The sequence below is a fragment of the Balaenoptera acutorostrata genome, chromosome 1, assembly GCF_949987535.1.
Source record: "Balaenoptera acutorostrata chromosome 1, mBalAcu1.1, whole genome shotgun sequence".
Classification (NCBI taxonomy): Eukaryota; Metazoa; Chordata; class Mammalia; order Artiodactyla; family Balaenopteridae; genus Balaenoptera; species Balaenoptera acutorostrata.
This window is the reverse complement of record NC_080064.1, coordinates 1,577,813-1,596,337: the sequence shown is the minus strand read 5'-3', so window position 1 is coordinate 1,596,337 and position 18,525 is coordinate 1,577,813. Positions and strand designations below refer to the sequence as shown.

Here is an 18,525-nt window from a genome sequence, read left to right as displayed (position 1 = left end):
CAGATGTGGACCTGCCCACCAGAAAGACAAGATCCAGCCTCATCCACCAGAACACAGGCACTAGTCCCCTCCACCAGGAAGCCTACACAACCCACTGAACCAACCTTAGCCACTGGGGACAGACACCAAAAACAACAGAAACTACAAACCTGCAGCCTACGAAAAGGAGACCCAAAACACAGTAAGTTAATCAAAATGAGAAGACAGGGAAACACACAGCAGATGAAGGAGCAAGGCAAAAACCCACCACACCTAACAAATGAAGAGGACATAGGCAGTCTACCTGAAAAAGAATTCAGAATAATGATAGTAAAGATGATCCAAAATCTTGGAAATAGAATGGAGAAAATACAAGAAACGTTTAACAAGGACCTAGAAGAATTGAAGAGCAAACAAACAGAGATGAACAACACAATAAATGAAATTTAAAATTCTCTAGAAGGAATCAATAGCAGAATAACTGAGGCAGAAGAACGGATAAGTGACCTGGAAGATAAAAGAGTGGAAATAACTACTGCAGAGCAGAATAAAGAAAAAAGAATGAAAAGAATTGAGGATAGTCTCAGAGACCTCTGGGACAACATTAAATGCACCAACATTCGAATTATAGGGGTCCCAGAAGAAGAAGAGAAAAAGAAAGGGACTGAGAAAATATTTGAAGAGACTATAGTTGAAAACTTCCCTAATATGGGAAAGGAAATAGTTAATCAAGTCCAGGAAGCACAGAGTGTCCCATACAGGATAAATCCAAGGAGAAACACACCAAGACACATATTAATCAAACTATCAAAAATTAAATACAAAGAAAAAATATTAAAAGCAGCAAGGCAAAAGCAACAAATAACATACAAGGGAATCCCCATAAGGTTAACAGTTGACCTTTCAGCAGAAACTCTGCAAGCCAGAAGGGAGTGGCAGGACATATTTAAAGTGATGAAAGAGACAAACCTACAACCAAGATTACTCTACCCAACAAGGATCTCATTCAGATTTGACGGAGAAATTAAAAGCTTTACAGACAAGCAAAGGCTAAGAGAATTCAGCACCACCAAACCAGCTTTACAACAAATGTTAAAGGAACTTCTCTAGGCAGGAAACACAAGAGAAGGAAAAGACCTACAATAATAAACCCAAAACAATTAAGAAAATGGTAATAGGAACATACATATCGATAATTACCTTAAATGTAAATGGATTAAATGCTCCAACCAAAAGACATACACTGGCTGAATGGATACAAAAACAAGACCCGTATATATGCTGTCTACAAGAGACCCACTTCAGACCTAGGGACACATACAGACTGAAAGTGAGGGGATGGAAAAAGACATTCAAATGCAAATGGAAATCAAAAGAAAGCTGGAGTAACAATTCTCATATCAGACAAAATAGACGTTAAAACAAAGACTATTACAAGAGACAAAGAAGGACACTACATAATGATCAAGGGATCAATCCAAGAAGAAGATATAACAATTGTAAATATTTATGCACCCAACATAGGAGCACCTCAATACATAAGGCAAATACTAACAGCCATAAAAGGGGAAATCGACAGTAACACAATCATAGTAGGGGACTTTAACACCCCACTTTCACCAATGGACAGGTCATCCAAAATGAAAATAAATAAGGAAACACAAGCTTTCAATGACACATTAAACAAGATGGACTTAATTGATATTTATAGGACATTCCATCCCAAAACAACAGAATACACATTCTTCTCAAGTGCTCATGGAACATTCTCCAGGATAGATCATATCTTGGGTCACAAATCAAGCTTTGGTAAATTTAAGAAAATTGAAATCGTATCAAATATCTTTTCCGACCACAACGCTATGAAACTAGATATCAATTACAGGAAAAAACCTTAAGAAGTACAAACACATGGAGGCTAAACAATACACTACTAAATAACTAAGAGATCACTGAAGAAATCAAAGGGGAAATCAAAAAATACCTAGAAACAAATGACAATGAACACACAACAACCCAAAACCTATGGGATGCAGCAAGAGCAGTTCTAAGAGGGAAGTTTATAGCTATACAAGCCTACCTTAAGCAACAAGAAACATCTCAAATAAACAACCTAACCTTACACCTAAAGCAATTAGAGAAAGAAGAACAAAAAACCCCAAAGTTAGCAGAAGGAAAGAAATCACAAAGATCAGATCAGAAATAAATGAAAAAGAAATGAAGGAAATGATAGCAAAGATCAATAAAACTAAAAGCTGGTTCTTTGAGAAGATAAACAAAATTGTTAAACCATTAGCCAGACTTATCAAGAAAAAAAGGGAGAAGACTCAGATCAATAGAATTAGAAATGAAAAAGGAGAAGTAACAACTGACACTGCAGAAATACAAAGGATCATGAGAGATTACTACAAGCAACTATATGCCAATAAAATGGACAAACTGGAAGAAATGGACAAGTTCTTAGAAATGCACAACCTTCTGAGACTGAACCAGGAAGAAATAGAAAATATGAACAGACCAATCACAAGCACTGAAATTGAAACTGTGATTAAAAATCTTCCAACAAACAAAATCCCAGGACCAGATGGCTTCACAGGCAAATTCTATCAAACATTTAGAGAAGAGCTAACACCTATCCTTCTCAAACTCTTCCAAGATATAGCAGAGGGAGGAACACTTCCAAACTCATTCTACGAGGCCACCATCACTCTGATACCAAAGCCAGACAAAGATGTCACAAAGAAAGAAAACTACAGACCAATATCACTGATGAACATAGATGCAAAAATCCTCAACAGAATACTAGCAAACAGAATCCAACAGCACATTAAAAGGATCATACACTATGGTCAAGTGGGGTTTATCCCAGGAATGCAAGGACTCTTCAATATACGCAAATCAATCAACGTGATACACCATATTAACAAATTGAAGGAGAAAAACCATATGATCATCTCAATAGATGCAGAGAAAGCTTTCGACAAAATTCAACACCCATTTATGATAAAAACCCTCCAGAAAGTAGGCATAGAGGGAACTTTCCTCAACATAATAAAGGCCACATATGACAAACCCACAGTCAACATCGTCCTCAATGGTGAAAAACTGAAACCATTTCCACTAAGATCAGGAACAAGACAAGGTTGCCCACTCTTACCACTATTATTCAACATAGTTTTGGAAGTTTTAGCCACAGCAATCAGAGAAGAAAAAGAAATAAAAGGAATCCAAATCGGAAAAGAAGTAAAGCTGTCACTGTTTGCAGATGACATGATACTATACACAGAGAATCCTAAAGAGGCTACCAGAAAACTACTAGAGCTAATCAATGAATTTGGTAAAGTACCAGGATACAAAATTAATACACAGAAATCTCTTGCATTCTTATACACTAATGATGAAAAATCTGAAAGTGAAATTAAGAAAACACTCCCATTTACCACTGCAACAAAAAGAATTAAATATCTAGGAATAAACCTACCTAAGGAGACAAAAGACCTGTATGCAGAAAATTATAAGACACTGATGAAAGAAATTAAAGATGATACAAATACATGGAGAGATATACCGTGTTCTTGGATTGGAAGAATCAACATTGTGAAAATGACTCTACTACCCAAAGCAATCTACAGATTCAATGCAACCCCTATCAAACTACCACTGGCATTTTTCACAGAACTAGAACAAAAAATTTCACAATTTGTATGGAAACACAAAAGACCCCGAATAGCCAAAGCAATTTTGAGAAAGAAAAACGGAGCTGGAGGAATCAGGCTCCCTGACTTCAGACTATACTACAAAGCTACAGTAATCAAGACAGTATGGTACTGGCACAAAAACAGAAATATAGATCAATGGAACTGGATAGAAAGCCCAGAGATAAACCCATGCACATATGGTCACCTTATCTTTGATAAAGGAGGCAAGAATATACAGTGGAGAAAAGACAGTCTCTTCAATAAGTGGTGCTGGGAAAACTGGACAGCTACATGTAAAAGAATGAAATTACAACACTCCCTAACACCATACACAAAAATAAACTCAAGATGGATTAAAGACCTAAATGTAAGGCCAGACACCATCAAACTCTTAGAGGAAAACATAGGCAGAACACTCTATGACATAAATCACAGCAAGATCCTTTTTGACCCACCTCCTAGAGAAATGGAAATAAAACAAAAATAAACAAATGGGACCTAATGAAACTTAAAAGCTTTTGCACAGCAAAGGAAACCATAAACAAGACGAAAAGACAACCCTCATAATGGGAGAAAAATATTTGCAGATGAAGCAACTGACAAAGGATTAATCTCCAAAACATACAAGCAACTCATGCAGCTCAATATCAAAAAAACAAACAACCAATCCAAAAATGGGCAGAAGACCTAAATAGACATTTCTCCAAAGAAGATATACAGATTGCCAACAAACACATGAAAGAATGCTCAACATCATTAATCATTAGAGAAATGCAAATCAAAACTACAATGAGATATCATCTCACACTGCTCAGAATGGCCATCATCAAAAAATCTACAAACAATAAATGCTGGAGAGGATGTGGAGAAAAGGGAACCCTCTTGCACTGTTGGTGGGAATGTAAGTTGATAAAGCCACTATGGAGAACAGTATGGAGGTTCCTTAAAAAACTAAAAATAGAACTACCATACGACCCAGCAATCCCACTACTGGGCATATACCCTGAGAAAACCATAATTCAAAAAGAGTCATGTACCAAAATGTTCATTGCAGCTCTATTTACAATAGCCAGGACATGGAAGCAACCTAAGTGTCCATCAACAGATGAATGGGTAAAGAAGATGTGGCACATATATACAATGGAATATTACTCAGCCATAAAAAGGAACGAAACTGAGTTATTTGTAGTGAGGTGGATGGACCTAGAGACTGTCATACAGAGTGAAGTAAGTCAGAAAGAGAAAAACAAATACCGTATGCTAACACATATATATGGAATCTAAAAACAAAAAAAAAGGAAAGAAAAAAAGAAAATGGTCAGAAGAACCTAGGAGCAAGATGGGAATAAATATACAGACCTACTAGAGAATGGACTTGAGGACACGGGGAGGGTGAAGGGTAAGCTGGGACAAAGTGAGAGAGTGACATGGACATATATACACTACCAAACGTAAAATAGATAGCTAGTGGGAAGCAGCCGCATAGCACAGGGAGATCAGCTCGGTGCTTTGTGACCACCTAGAGGGGTGGGATAGGGAGGGTGGGGTGGAGGGAGATGAAAGAAGGAAGAGATATGGGGACATATGTATAGGTATAACTGATTCACTTTGTTATAAAGCAGAAACTGACACACCATTGTAAAGCAATTATACTCTAATAAAGATGTTAAAAAAAATTAGATGCAAGAGCATAAGGGAATTGAGATTAAAATAAAAGGTACGTTTTGGATCAGTAGCAAAACTTATTCAATAAAAGTGGGAAAATATGGCTATCATTAATAAATTCTAGATATAGCAACTAGTTAAAAGTAAAAAAATAATGAAACTGTAAAAGTGTCAGAAACCTGGGAGACTTGAAGTAAATTATTCATTAGGAATACCTTTCTAAGATACAAAGAAAAAAGGATACATTTAATTATATAAGAATTAAATTTTTCCTCATGGCAAAATGCACTACAAAGGTCAGAAAACAAGCAAAAGAAACTGGGAAATATATTTAGAAATAGATATGCTTTCTTTACAACTTTTGAGAGAAGCACATGTTTCTTCTTCCTTTAACCTGTTATGTGGGTATTAATCTATAATGTAAGTGCATGGTTCCTTTCCTTTAACCTGTAATGTGAGATTTCATCTGTATGGTAAGTGCATGGTTCCTTTCCTTTCATCTGTAATGTGAGTGTCAACATGGGGCACTGTTTCCAAGCACAGACTTTGGATGTTCCTGTACTGGTCCCATCACTGACCATCCACAAAAACTTGCAAATGTTACTTTACTTTCCTGGGGATTAGAGTCTTACCTAAGAAATGGAAGCAAAATAAACCTTCCCCCAAGGATAATAGAAAGTTTAAAGGAGTAAATATGTAAATGACTTAGGACAGTGCCTAGTACAAGAGACATCAATATAAGTACTTATCAATTTTTTAAAGAGACAGATGAAAGAAATAAAATGTGGTGATTTCAATCTATTGATATATATTCTCGACATTAAACTACCTTTTCATTCAAAAAAAAAAGATTCATCCATGTCTTTTTGTGGCTTGAAAGCTTTTTTCTTTTTATTGCTGAATAATAATTCCATTCAATAAATGTAATACAGTTTATTCATAATCCTATTGAAGGACATCATGGTTGCTTCTAGTTTTTTGTTTTTTGAAGTTATAAATAAGTCTGCTATAAACATTCACATTCAGGTGTTTGTGTAGACATAAGTTTTCAAGTCAGCTGGCTAGACACCTAGGAATGGAGTTGCTGTATCATATTGTAAGACAGTGTTTGGTTTTTTAAGAGTCTGACAAACTGTCTTCCAAGACAACAAACGGTTCCCACTGTACCATTTTTCATTCCCACCAGCAACGAGTGAGTTCCCAGGGCTCTGCACCCTCACCAGCAGTTGACATCATCAGTTTTTTATTTTGTCCATTCAAATAGGCATGTCATGGTATCTCACTGCTGTTTGTTTTTTTTTTAATTTATTTATTTATTTATTTTTGGCTGTGTTGGGTCTTCGTTTCTGTGCAAGGGCTTTCTCCAGTTGTGGTGAGCGGGGGCCACTCTTCATTGCGGTGCGCAGGCCTCTCACTGTCGCAGCCTCTCTTGTTGCGGAGCACAGGCTCCAGACGCGCAGGCTCAGTAGTTGTGGCGCACGGGCTTAGTTGCTCCGCGGCATGTGGGATCTTCCCAGACCAGGGCTTGAACCCGTGTCCCCTGCATTGGCAGGCAGACTCTTAACCACTGCACCACCAGGGAAGCCCTCTCACTGCTGTTTTAATTTACAATTTCCTAATGAAAAATTATGTTAAGCATCTTTTCATATGTTTCCTTTTCAACTGTGTATTTTCTTTAGTGAGGTGTCTTCATATCTTTTGCCCATTTTTTAATTGGGATTATGTTATCTTATTTTTGAGTTTTAAGAGTTCCTTGTATTTTTTGGATGCCAGTGTTTCATCAGATATGTATTTGCAAATATTTTCTCTCAGTTTGTGGCTCTTTTTTCATTTTCTTAACAAGACTTTCACAAAGCAGAAATTTTCACTTTAATGAAGTCTCACTTGTCGATTTTTTCTTTCATGGATCATGCTATTTGTGTCATATTTTAAAAGTCATCACCAAACCCAAAGTCATGTAGGTTTTCTCCTGTCTTCTTCAAGAAGTTTTACAGTTGTGCATATTATATTTATGTCTGTGGTTTATTTTGAGTTAATTTTTGTGTAAGGCATAAGGCCTGTGTCTAATTTTTTTGGTTTGTTTTTGTATTTGAATGTCCAATTTTCCTTTTGGAATATTTATTGAATGGCTATACTTTCTCCATCGAATTGCCTTTGCTCCTCTGTCAAAGGTCAGTTGACTGTATTTGTGTGGGTCCATTTCTGGGCTCTCTATTCTGTTGCATTGATCTATGTGTCTCTTCTTTTGCCAATAATATGCCTTGTAGCCTTATTCCTACAAGGCTTACTTGTAGCCTTATCGTAAGTCTTGAAATCAAGTCATGTGTCTCTCCAACTTCATTCTTCTTCATTGTTGTTGTCTGTTCTAGCTACTTGAGCCTTTCCATACAAACTTCAGAATCAGTTGGTCAATAAATGCAAAATAGCTTGCTGGGATTTTGATTGGAATTATTTTGAATCTGTAGATCAAGTTAAGAAGAATCAACATCTTGATGATACTGTCTTCTGGTCCGTGAACACAGAATATCTTTCCATTTCTTTACATATTTGATTTTTTTCATCAGTGTTTTATAGTTTTCCACATATAGGTCCTGTACATATTTTGTTAGATTTATACCTAACTTTTTCATTTTTTAGGTGCTATTGTAAACGGTATTGCTTTGATAATTTCAAATTCCAGTTGTTCATTGCTAATATATAAGAAAGCAATTTGTATATTAATCTTGTATCCTGCCACCTACTATAGTCTCTTATTAGTTCTAGGAGCTTTTTGTTGTTTTGTTTTGTTTTGTTTTGTTTTGTTTTTGTTTTGTTTTGCTTGATTCTTTGGGATTTTCTACATAGATGACCATGTCATCTGCAAATAGAGTTGTATTACTTCCTTTCCTGTCTGTGTTACCTATATTTCCTTTTCTTGTCATATTGAACCAGTAGGACCTCTCATGTGATGTTGGATAGGAGAGATGAGAGAGGACACTGCTGCTTGTTCCCAGTCTTAGGGGAAATCACCCAGTCTCTCACTGTTAACTACCATGTCAGCTCTGGGTGTTTTTTAGATGTTTTTCTCCGTTCGGTTTTTTCATCTTTTTCCTTTGTGCTTCAGGTTGGATCATTGATACTGACCTATATATGCTGACAGTAATACTTTCTTTTGCAGTATTCAGTGTGTTGTTAAACCTAAAAAATGAATTCCTCACTCTTTTTATTGCATTTCCATTTAGTTCTTTTTTAGAGTCCCATTTATCTGGTAAAATTCACCATCTATCTACATATTTTTCCGTCTTTTGTATAAGACCCTTTATCTTAATTATCATGGTGATTTTTTTTTTTTCATTATTTTTTATTTATTTATTTATTTATTTATTTATGACTGTATTGGGTCTTCGTTTCCGTGCGAGGGCTTTCTCTAGTTGTGGCAAGTGGGGACCACTCTTCATCGCGGTGCGCGGGCCTCTCACCATCGCGGCCTCTCTTGTTGCGGAGCACAGGCTCCAGACGCGCAGGCTCAGTAATTGTGGCTCACGGGCCCAGTTGCTCCGTGGCATGTGGGATCTTCCCAGACCAGGACTCGAACCCGTGTGCCCTGCATTGGCAGGCAGATTCTCAACCACTGCGCCACCAGGGAAGCCCTATCATGGTGATTTTAAAGACTGTCTGCTAACTCTGACATCAGGTCACCAACGAATCCACTTTGAACTGTTTTGGGGTTTTTTTCTTGGTTATGGGTCACATTTGCCTGTTTCCTCATGCAGGAGGATTTCTCCCAGCTTTCCTGCCCTGGCCCTGCCTTCACCTGCATCACCGCCATGCATTATGGGAGGCCCCAGAGAAAGAACCAGAGCCTTGTGTTACAAGGGCTCCTTGGAAACCGGATCCTTCCCTCCAGCCCACGGGCAGGAGCAAAGGGCTTGTTAAAAATCCCCCCACTCCATGCCCCTCCTGGAGGAGGCCTGCCCCTGCTGCTGCCCCGGTTGCAGGTGAAGTAGCCGCAGGTCCCTCTGGTCCTGGGAGGGCTCGGCCCTTTCTGGAATTCGGTTCACTCAGGTTTCTTGATGTCGTCAGCTCTCATGTCGCCTCTCCAGCTTGCTGTCCTTGTTAGGTGGTAGCCATAGTCTGCTTAGACTTTCTGCGTCCTAATGAGAAGCAAAGACCCCTTCTCCCCCACCATCTCTTTGGCCAGAGCTCAGATGCCTAGTTCACTCTTCCACCGAGGGCGTGGCCCCTGCCCAGAGGCCCTGGGTTGCTGACACCGGCAGACGCCGTGGGGCAGACAGACGTAGCACCCACCGAGCACGGCATCTCTGTTTCTGATCCACGGGACCGTCCACGGTTTGCCTCAATCCATGCATCACTTTTCTCCTTTTCCACTGGACTGGGGGCCCCTTAAGGGCAGGGCCCGTGTGGGACTCAGATCTGAATCTCCAGAGCCCAGCACCAGGGCTGGTCGATAATATTAGCAAATGTTGGATTCATGGATGAACAAATGGATGGGTGGAAAGAGCAGCCACTAACAGGTGGAGGAGAAACACCTCTCCCCACCCCCCACCCCCCAGGATCACACGTCTCATAAACACTCCGTCCAATGGCCAGGCCCCCAGGGGACACCCAGCACGTTCAGGGCCTCCTACACCCTCTGCGGTCTCAGGGGCCGGGCTGAACCGGGTCCCAGGCTTGCCCACGGCCCTGACCTGGATGAGGTCCTATTCCCTCCTGCCCAACTCTCCATGGGTCTCCCTGGTGGAGAAGGTGGCCAGACCTGGTGGGCTCTCTCCCTGGACCTGACCCTCCCCCTTCCCTCCACTCACGCCCCCTTCCTGCACCCCCTCCAGGCCGATGCTGACCAGGCAGTGCCCGCCCCCCACGTAGTGGACAAATGAGGGAGGGCGGCTTTGCACTTTCAGCTGCCCGCACAGGTGGCGGGGCTGGAGCTGAGGCCAGTGGGTCAGAAAGAGACCCCCCAGAGGACATCCTTTCCCCCTTAAAGGGCCTATCGTCCCTGTCTTGGTAGACCCCAGGAGCTGCCCACCCTGGCCTGGGTGAGGCCCATGACCCCGCGGTAGAGGAGGATGTCAGAGGGCACTTCTTAGGGGAAGAGGTCCTGCCTCAGGACCCCTCTGGGCCCGGCAGCTGCGGCCCCAGGGCCGGTGGGCCTGGAGAGTGAGGCTGACAAGCCGGAGAACCCCCTCCCCCTCTGCTCAGGTTTGAGTTCCGCTGGAGCCCCTGTGTCTTGGTTGCCTGGTGACCAGCCCTCACTACAGCGGGAAGGGGTCGCAGCCCTACACAAGGAATCCCCAGAGCCCCCAGGACCCCCCTCCGCAGGAGAATGCCTGTGCTGCCCCAGGTCGGCCCCAAGGCACCCGGGAGGCGGTGGCGGCAGCAGGAAAGCTGAGTGCTGTGTTTCTCCCCAGGGAAGCAGCTGCCACTCTTTACTAGCCGGCTTTGCTTCTCAAAGGAAGAGAAGACCACTGTAAAACGAACACCCCGAGGTAGCCCTGTCTTCCCTCCCAACACGACCCGAGCAGGGGGTGCTAGGAAATGACACCCCGCATGGCCAGGCTGGGTTCCACTGCAGGCCCGGGGGTGTGCGGCAGGACAGGGGCCCTGCCCAGGGTACCAGGGTCCCGTGGGGAGAAAGGGCAGTGGCAGGGATGCAGCCGTGAGCACCTGCTGGATGCAGAATGCTTCCTGGGCGCCTGGGAACCGGCAGTTCCAGGGAGCTGCTCCTGCGGTTCGGCAGGTGCACAGTGATAGAACCAGCAGGTGAGGGGGTGGGGGGCTGCGAGAGAGTAAGGGCGTGCAGGGACGGGCCGCACAGGCAGGCTGTCTGGAGGAGGTGACGCCTGATGGGTGAGCGCTGGCTGGGCCGACAAGCAGGAGGGCAGAACGGCCAGCTTCAGCCCTCAGCCGTGGGGCTCAGAGGGTGTAAAGGGGCTCCCAGGTCACTGCAGGGGTCAAGCCAGAATGAGCTTACCCTCACTTAAGGCCCCAGGCCTGGGCCGCCCAGGGAGGATGCAGGCTGCCCTCCAGATGCCCTCAGGGCCCAGGCTGGACCGCCCATGGGGCTGGGGGTGACCGAGGTTTAACCCTGCCCGCCCTATCCCTCCCCACGCCACCTGTGCCCCACCCACCCCGCCAGCCCCACCGGCACCGATCGTCCTCGCCAAGTGCCCACACTGCTCCTTGCCCGCAGACATCCAAAAGCCCAAGGACACAGGCGAAACCTGCACCACCCCTGGCTGCGTGATGGCAGGTAAGCCCCCCTTCCCTCCGAGCCCTCCACAGCCCCACCAGGGGGCTCGGGACCCCCAGTGATGCTGCACAGGCACTGCTCGCGGCCACGGGGAGCCACCCCACTCCTGCATGGCATTGGGCTGGTGGGCAGACCCTGGATGTGCCTGGGGGCAGGGACTCTACTGCGGGTGTCTCACCTCCCCTGCCCCCCAGGAAGCTGCTCCCCTGCCCGCAGAGGCCCCCGTGACCACAGTGAAGCTGGCACAGGGACCCCAGGCGCTCTTTTTTGCATTTACAGGAAGAAGGTCACACAAACACACACACTCTCTCAAGTTTTCTCCCAGGAATTTGTCTTAAAATTGGGCGCCATGTGCCATTATTTGCAGATAAAACACAGTGAAAATGGTATGAAGAAACACTAGTGTAAAAACTCAGAAATGTGATTTTTCTGCCCACGTTGGGGTAGTGGATGGACTCCTGTGGCGCTGCCCCCTGCGAGGTCCCAGCCAAGTGGAACGGAAGGCGAGGGAGGGTCCTGGGTTGGGGTCCAGCCTGGCCACCTCTGCAGAGAGCATCCTTCCGGGAACCTGGGGGCCCCACTGTCCCTGCCACATGGGGTTCTGGGAGAAAACAAACCCCTGTGGTGGGCGAGAGCTGCCCTCCCCCACGGACACACTGACCGGTAAGGGGGCTCCAGGGGCAGGGCCAGTGCTGAGCCCTGGCTGTGAGCCGGGCGGGCTCGGCCAACACCTGGCCATCTGTGGGACCGCAGGCATCCCAGGTTCGCAGATGTGTGAGCGGAGGATCAGAGAGGTCACGGGGTCCAAGCTCACGTGGCTGATAAGTGGGGTCCTTAGAACTGGAGGCCCTGCTGCCGACCTCCCTGAGGTCCCGGGGTGACTAACGCTTCTGAGGGCACGGGGCCGTGATTGAATACCCGACAGCCCATCGGGCTGTCCACACCGGCTGTCCCCTCTTCCTCTGCACCCCCTGGGGACGAGCAGCCGCCAGGATCCTCCAGAACATGGACCCGTCCAAGGAGCCCTGTGTCGACTTCTACCAGTACGCGTGCGGGGGCTGGCTGCAGCGCCACGTGGTCCCCGAGACCAACTCGCGATACAGCGTCTTCGACATCCTCCGGGATGAGCTGGAGATCATTCTCAAAGGTGAGCGCGGTCTCCACCGGAGGAGTGGGGACAGCCCGTCGAGCCAGTGGGCACCGGGGAGAGGGAGTCCCCTGGGATAAAGGCCTCCACTGGGTGCGGCAGGGACACGGGCACCTTTGACCTGACCTCCCCAGCAGCCTCCTCAGGCCTCTGTCCAGCTTCTCCTCTGCCCACAGGGTTGCTGGAGAATTCTACCACCAAGGATCGGCCAGCTGTACAGAAGGCCAAGATGCTGTACCGCTCCTGCATGAACGAGAGTGAGTGGCCGATGGAGCTGCCCCGCCAGGACCCCGTTCCAGGACCCCGTGGCCCTGCGACAGGGCACGGTGGAGTGGGCGCCTCTCCAAACTCGTGCCTGTGGGAGCTGTGTGCCCCCCCTGCCTGGCCACCGGGCCCAGGTGCCCTACGGGGTCCAGGCTGACTGCCAGCTGCCCAGGACCGGCTCACACCCTGACCCCAGCCAGCCACGCTGTGCCCGGGCAGGAGGAACACAGTGAGGAGTCTGCCTGGGAGGCCCAGGGAAAATGCACGTGCACACGCGTGTGTGTGTGTGCGCGTGCACGTGCCTGTGTGTGGTTTGAAGGAAACATTATTCAGGACACTTGGTAAAGACGGTAAGAGGCAGACTCTTCAGGGCCGTCTCAGTAGGTGCAAGCATCGCTGCAGTGGGGTCTAGCACGGGGAGGGAGATTGGGCTCCACTCCAGATACAGCGAGGGCAGGTAGGGGAGGGTTTTAGCCGAGGGGCAGGAGGGGCTCAGTGAATGGAAGACTACTAACAGGAAACATGGGGGGGGGGGGGGGCGTGTCTGGCAAAACTAGCCTAATGGGATTCTTGCTGAAGGCAGGCCTGGCAGTCAGACATCACCTGGGGGACAGTGAGGGGCGAGGACTCCGGTCAGCTACCGAGAGGGATCAGATATTCAGCGGGCGGGGGGCGTTCTGGTTGAAATGACCACGCAGAGTTCTCGCTAAAACTGGATTTTACCAGGAGGTGCAGTGATGGGCCCAGCAGAAGGTTCAGGAGCCTGACTAAGACAGAATCAAGAGATAATCTTACTGTGTGTGTGTGTGCGTGTGTGTGTGTGTGTGTGTGTGTAGATGCAAATGCATGTCTATTGTGTGTGTGTATATGCACGTGTGTAGGAATGTGTGTGTTTATGTGTTTCTGTGTGTATATGTGTGTACACATATATGTGTATTATGTCTATGTGTATGTCTGTGTGTCTATATGTGCATGTGTGTATGCATGTATATATGTGGGTACGTATATATGTGTATATGCATATGTATGTCTATGTGTATAGGCATATGTGTGTGTATATGTGTGTGTAGGTATGTGTGTATGTCTATGTGTGTATATGTGTGTATGTGTGTATTTAGGTGTTTTGTGTGTACATATATATGTGCATATGGGCATTATACCTATGGTGTGTATGTGTGTATATGGGTATATATGTCTGTTTGTGTGTATGTGTGTATGTCTGAGTGTGTGTTTGTGTGTATGTGTGTGTTGTGCGGCAGGGGTAGGGGTAGTTTCCCAGTGCTTTGGTTGCTGTTAAGAGGACTCACACATTTGGGCCCCTCCGGCCCGTCTTCCCTCAGGCGCCTGCCTGGGGGCCTGCAAACCCAGCCTGCGGTTCCGGCTGCTCTGGGGGACCGCTTCCCCTCCTCGGCACCAGGGTTCGAGGCTGGCTGTTTCCCCGCGGGTCTCCTGGAGGGCGGGGTTTGGTTCTGGTGTACCTAATAGCGAGACTGTAGGGCCCCCAGCATTATCGGGGTGTCTCCATGGGGTCCCGGGCTGGCACACTCCTCTCCTCCCCATGGAAACAGGAGGTCACGTGATCCAGTCTGGCCAGCACCTGCCAGGTGAAGGAGATGTGCTGTGTTCCCACCTGTATAGAGTTTCTGGCCTGAGAGACCAAATATACAACAGGACAATGGCCAGACCGTGTATAAAAATACAACTCTGACCCCCGGTCTGCAGCCAGGCGGCCCGGCCATCACCTACAGGAACCAGCCCAGGAAGCCAAACAGTAACTCCTGTAATGATCTGCCCGAGACGGCCGACCTGACCCGTCACTGGCAGCTCCCTAGATTTTGTCCCTGCTCCCAACTCAGGACCCAATAAAGAAAGCCCAGCGTGCCCCCACCAGCCACGAGGGACACCCTGCTTCTCCCTCCCCCAGGCCCCGGCCCCCATCAGGGCGCCCTTGGAGCCGCCCCCTCCCCCTGGACCGCTCCCCTCCCAGCCCGCCCCTCCAGGTCAGGCGACCAACCGGCGAGGCCCTCCCCGCCCCGAAGCCTCCACCCGTCAGCAGCGGGCCAGCTCTATTCCCACCTTTGCGGGTTCTTGTGCCAAGTTCTCCCAAGCTTCCTGGGCGCCCCCATGCTGGGCAGCTGTGCTCCGTGCTCTGTTAGCAGCTCCGTCCACCCGATGCTGGAGCTGGAGGGCTCGCGGGCTTCCCAGCCGCCGGCTTGGACCCCCGCCCCTGCCCGTTCCCGGCCTTCCAGAGCACCGCCTGGGCTTCTCTGAGCTTCGGGGCCTCCCCTTCCACACCCTTGTCCTGCTGGCGCCTGTGCTTTCATCAGCCCCAGGCCCTTTCCCGCCTGCGTCCCGTCTCTGCTCTTTCCAGGCCCCTGCGTGTCCTGTGCTGCAGAGTCTGCACCGGGAGGGCCAGGCTCCGCGCTGGGCGCCAGCAACCCCGCGGGTCCATGTGCCCGCGGGCGTCATGCCCGCCCCCCCACCTCCCCGCCAGGGCATGGGGTGAGCGACCGCTCCCTCCCCTCTCAGGTGAGATAGAAAAGCGAGACTCGCAACCCCTGCTGGACATCCTGGAGGTGGTAGGAGGCTGGCCAGTGGCCATGGACAAGTGGACCGAGAGCATAGGTAAGGCAGGGCCTGGTGGCAGCCTCACGTGGGCGGGTGGCCCTGGGCCTGGGGCTCCTTGGAACAGAGACCTTCCAGGCCCGAGCTGGAGGGTCTGCAGCAGCTGCTGGCGGGCTCCTAGCGGCTGGGGCCCTCCACTCTGCAGAGGGGTATCCCTTCCAGAGCCCTAGGGAAGGACCCGGGCTCCGGCTCTCAGCGTGGGCTCTGCTCCCTGTACTCGGGGGGTGGGGGGCGCACAGTGCTGCTCGCAGGGCCCTGTTGATCCCCGTGGGCTCTGTGGGGACAGTTCTGGGATCCCCTGTTGCACGAGGGGCGGGGCTAGGACCCCAGGTCCTGGCAGGTCTCCAGCGTGGGGTGCTGGCCCCCAGGGCCCCGGTGGGAGCTGGAACAGCAGCTGGCCGTGATGAACGCGCGGTTCAACCGGCGGGTCCTCATCGACCTCTTCATCTGGAACGACGACCAGGACTCCAGCCAGCACATCATCTACGTACGAGACGCACTGGGGGGCCGGGTAGGCCGGGTCCCCTGGGCCTGGCTGGGGGCTCCCGCAGGGCAGTGGGGGGACAGCTGTTACCACAGGGGGCGGGTGGCCCGCGTATGCTCCCAGGGCCCTGCTATCATCCACACCTGCAGTTCGGGGGATCTGTGCCGATGGTCTGGGTTTCTGCTGGGCCTTCTGGGGCCCGTGTCCTGACCAGAGGGGCAGCCCAGGTGCCGAGCTGGTCCTCGGGACGGTCCGTCCAGGCCTTTGGCACCAGCACAGAAAGCCTGACCTCAAAGAGCCACCACTGGCCACAGATAGGCCGCAGAAGACCCCGCGTGGAATATACACTCCGCTCTGGGAGGGGCGCTGTCCGAGGCCCTGTGGGTGGCCCGCACCCCCTGGCCACCCCTCAGCCCACCTGCAGTCCAGCCCCAGAGCGGGGATCGGGGCCCAGTACCTGCACACGCTCCAGATGGAGTGCCCGTTCCCGCCAGGCACAGGATGGTGGAGGGGAGAGGGCTGGGCCCACCTCGGCAAGGCTAGGGGTGTCCCAGCTCCACGCGCAGGTTCCCACACTCTGTCTCCAGATAGACCAGCCCACCCTGGGCATGCCGTCCCGAGAGCACTACTTCAGTGCGGGCAGCGACCAGAAGGTGAGTCGGGGGCAGCCCGACGCTGGACCTGCCCCCACTGGCGCTTTCCCGCCGGCCCCTTCCACTCTGGGCGCCCTCCGCCCGTCACTCCAGGCCCACCTGTGGCCCAGCTCCCTGTGTGTCCACTCGACACTAACCCCCCAGCTAGCCTTTGTGGGCACTTGCATGGCTCAAGCCCGGTGCTGAGGGCTGGACATGCAGACGTGGACCCCTGCCTTTTTCACCATCATAGGGGTGTCCCTGAACCCCCAGAGGCAGGATCAGCCCTGCAGCCCCGAGGGGCACACCCTGCCATCCTCATCTCGCCAGGGCAGGACTGCGGTCCACACCGCCGGCTCACTGCACAGGGCCTGTAGAGATCCGAATGCAGGCCACCCGGGCCCTGAGCCCGCTCCCTGAGCCACCCGACTCCTGCACCCAGGAGAAGAGAAATGGGGAACCAAACAGCAGCAAGGCGCGCGGGACAGGGCCAGGGGGTGTGGAAGGAGGAGTCGGGGAGGAAGAGGGGGAGCAGACTGAAAGACAGGGGGTGACGTGGCCCACGGCCTGGAAGCAGCGTGGTGGGCCTCGTGGAGGAGGTGGGCTGTGAGCTAGGCTGGGAGGGTCCAGCCAAGAGAAAAGACAAGTGTGGCCAAAAGGAGCCGTGGAGTGGGCACTGGGGCTGGGAGAACAGCCCAAGGAACCCAACTCAGAGCAGCAGGGACTGGGGCCCCTAGAAGGGCTCACACCTGGCAGCCATGGATCAGACCCGGCAGCTGCTGGCCAAGACCGGCCTGGGGGCATCAGCCCAGCCTGATGCCAAGTAACTGGGAAGACATGGCCTCTGTGGTCCCTGCCTGCAAACGAGGAATCGCCACCCCCCCAGACAGGTCCCAAGAAGGCGGGTCCAGGAGGGGCACACAGCCTCAGGGCCCAGCTCCTGATGCCCGGCCTAGGCGAGCCTGGCTAGGGCAGCCCGCCTGAACCCTGGCGCCCGATGGCTCTGGGCCTTTACTAGCACCTACTGTGTGCCCCGCACTTTATATGCAGCCGTGCGGTCCGCTGGAATAGGTCTCCGGTCCCGTGCGAGCTGCTCAGGCACCGGGGTCACACATAGAAGGGATGCAGCAGGGAGCCCGGCCCTGAGCGTCTGGCTGTGGGTCGGCGAGCAGCCCATCCAGCAGGTCTGGGGAGCAGGCGCCGTCCACCCACGGGGCTCACAGCCTCCCCACCCACCGGCTTGCCAGGAGCATGAGTTCCAGCGCTGAGGGCCCCTGGTCTGGGAGGCGTGGGCCGTCTGAAACCCCCAAGCCGATGAGCACCCCGAGGGCTGCTTTGTGGCATATGCCCACCCCACCCCCACAGAGAGCTCCACGGGGGCCAAGGTGGCCGAGGCCGCCAGACTGTGTCTTCATCCTTTGGCTCAGGTACGGGAAGCCTACCTTCAGCTCATGGTGTCGGTGGCCACGATGCTTCGGGCGGACATGAACCTCCCCAAGAACAGCGACCTGGTGCGGGAGGACATGGCCCAGGTGCTGGAGCTGGAGACGCAGCTGGCCAACGTGAGGCCGCGGACCGGGGGCGGACGGGGTCGGGGGGGTCAGGCCAGCTGCCCCGCCCCTGTGACCACCCGCTCCGCTGCAGGCCACGGCCCCCCCGGAGGAGCGGCACGACGTCACCGCCCTGTACCACAGGATGGACCTGGAGCAGCTCCAGAGCAAGTTCGGTCTGAAGGTGAGTCCCAGCCGTGCCTGCCCCGCCTCTCTCCCCTACGCCTCAAA

General features: G+C 50.4%; 1 protein-coding gene across 3 annotated transcripts in view; it reads left to right on the top strand.

Moving 5' to 3' along the window:
• Positions 1–18,525, top strand: part of MMEL1 (membrane metalloendopeptidase like 1) — a 42,513-nt gene that overhangs the window by 13,383 nt on the left and 10,605 nt on the right. For all 3 annotated transcript variants that reach the window (XM_057556992.1, XM_057556987.1, XM_057556985.1), the window contains exons 2-9: positions 11,533–11,592; positions 12,578–12,739; positions 12,916–12,996; positions 15,533–15,628; positions 15,997–16,115; positions 16,700–16,765; positions 18,172–18,306; positions 18,389–18,478. In XM_057556992.1, the coding sequence (XP_057412975.1) occupies positions 11,533–11,592; positions 12,578–12,739; positions 12,916–12,996; positions 15,533–15,628; positions 15,997–16,115; positions 16,700–16,765; positions 18,172–18,306; positions 18,389–18,478 (809 nt within the window). The remainder of the gene's footprint in view (positions 1–11,532; positions 11,593–12,577; positions 12,740–12,915; positions 12,997–15,532; positions 15,629–15,996; positions 16,116–16,699; positions 16,766–18,171; positions 18,307–18,388; positions 18,479–18,525) is intronic.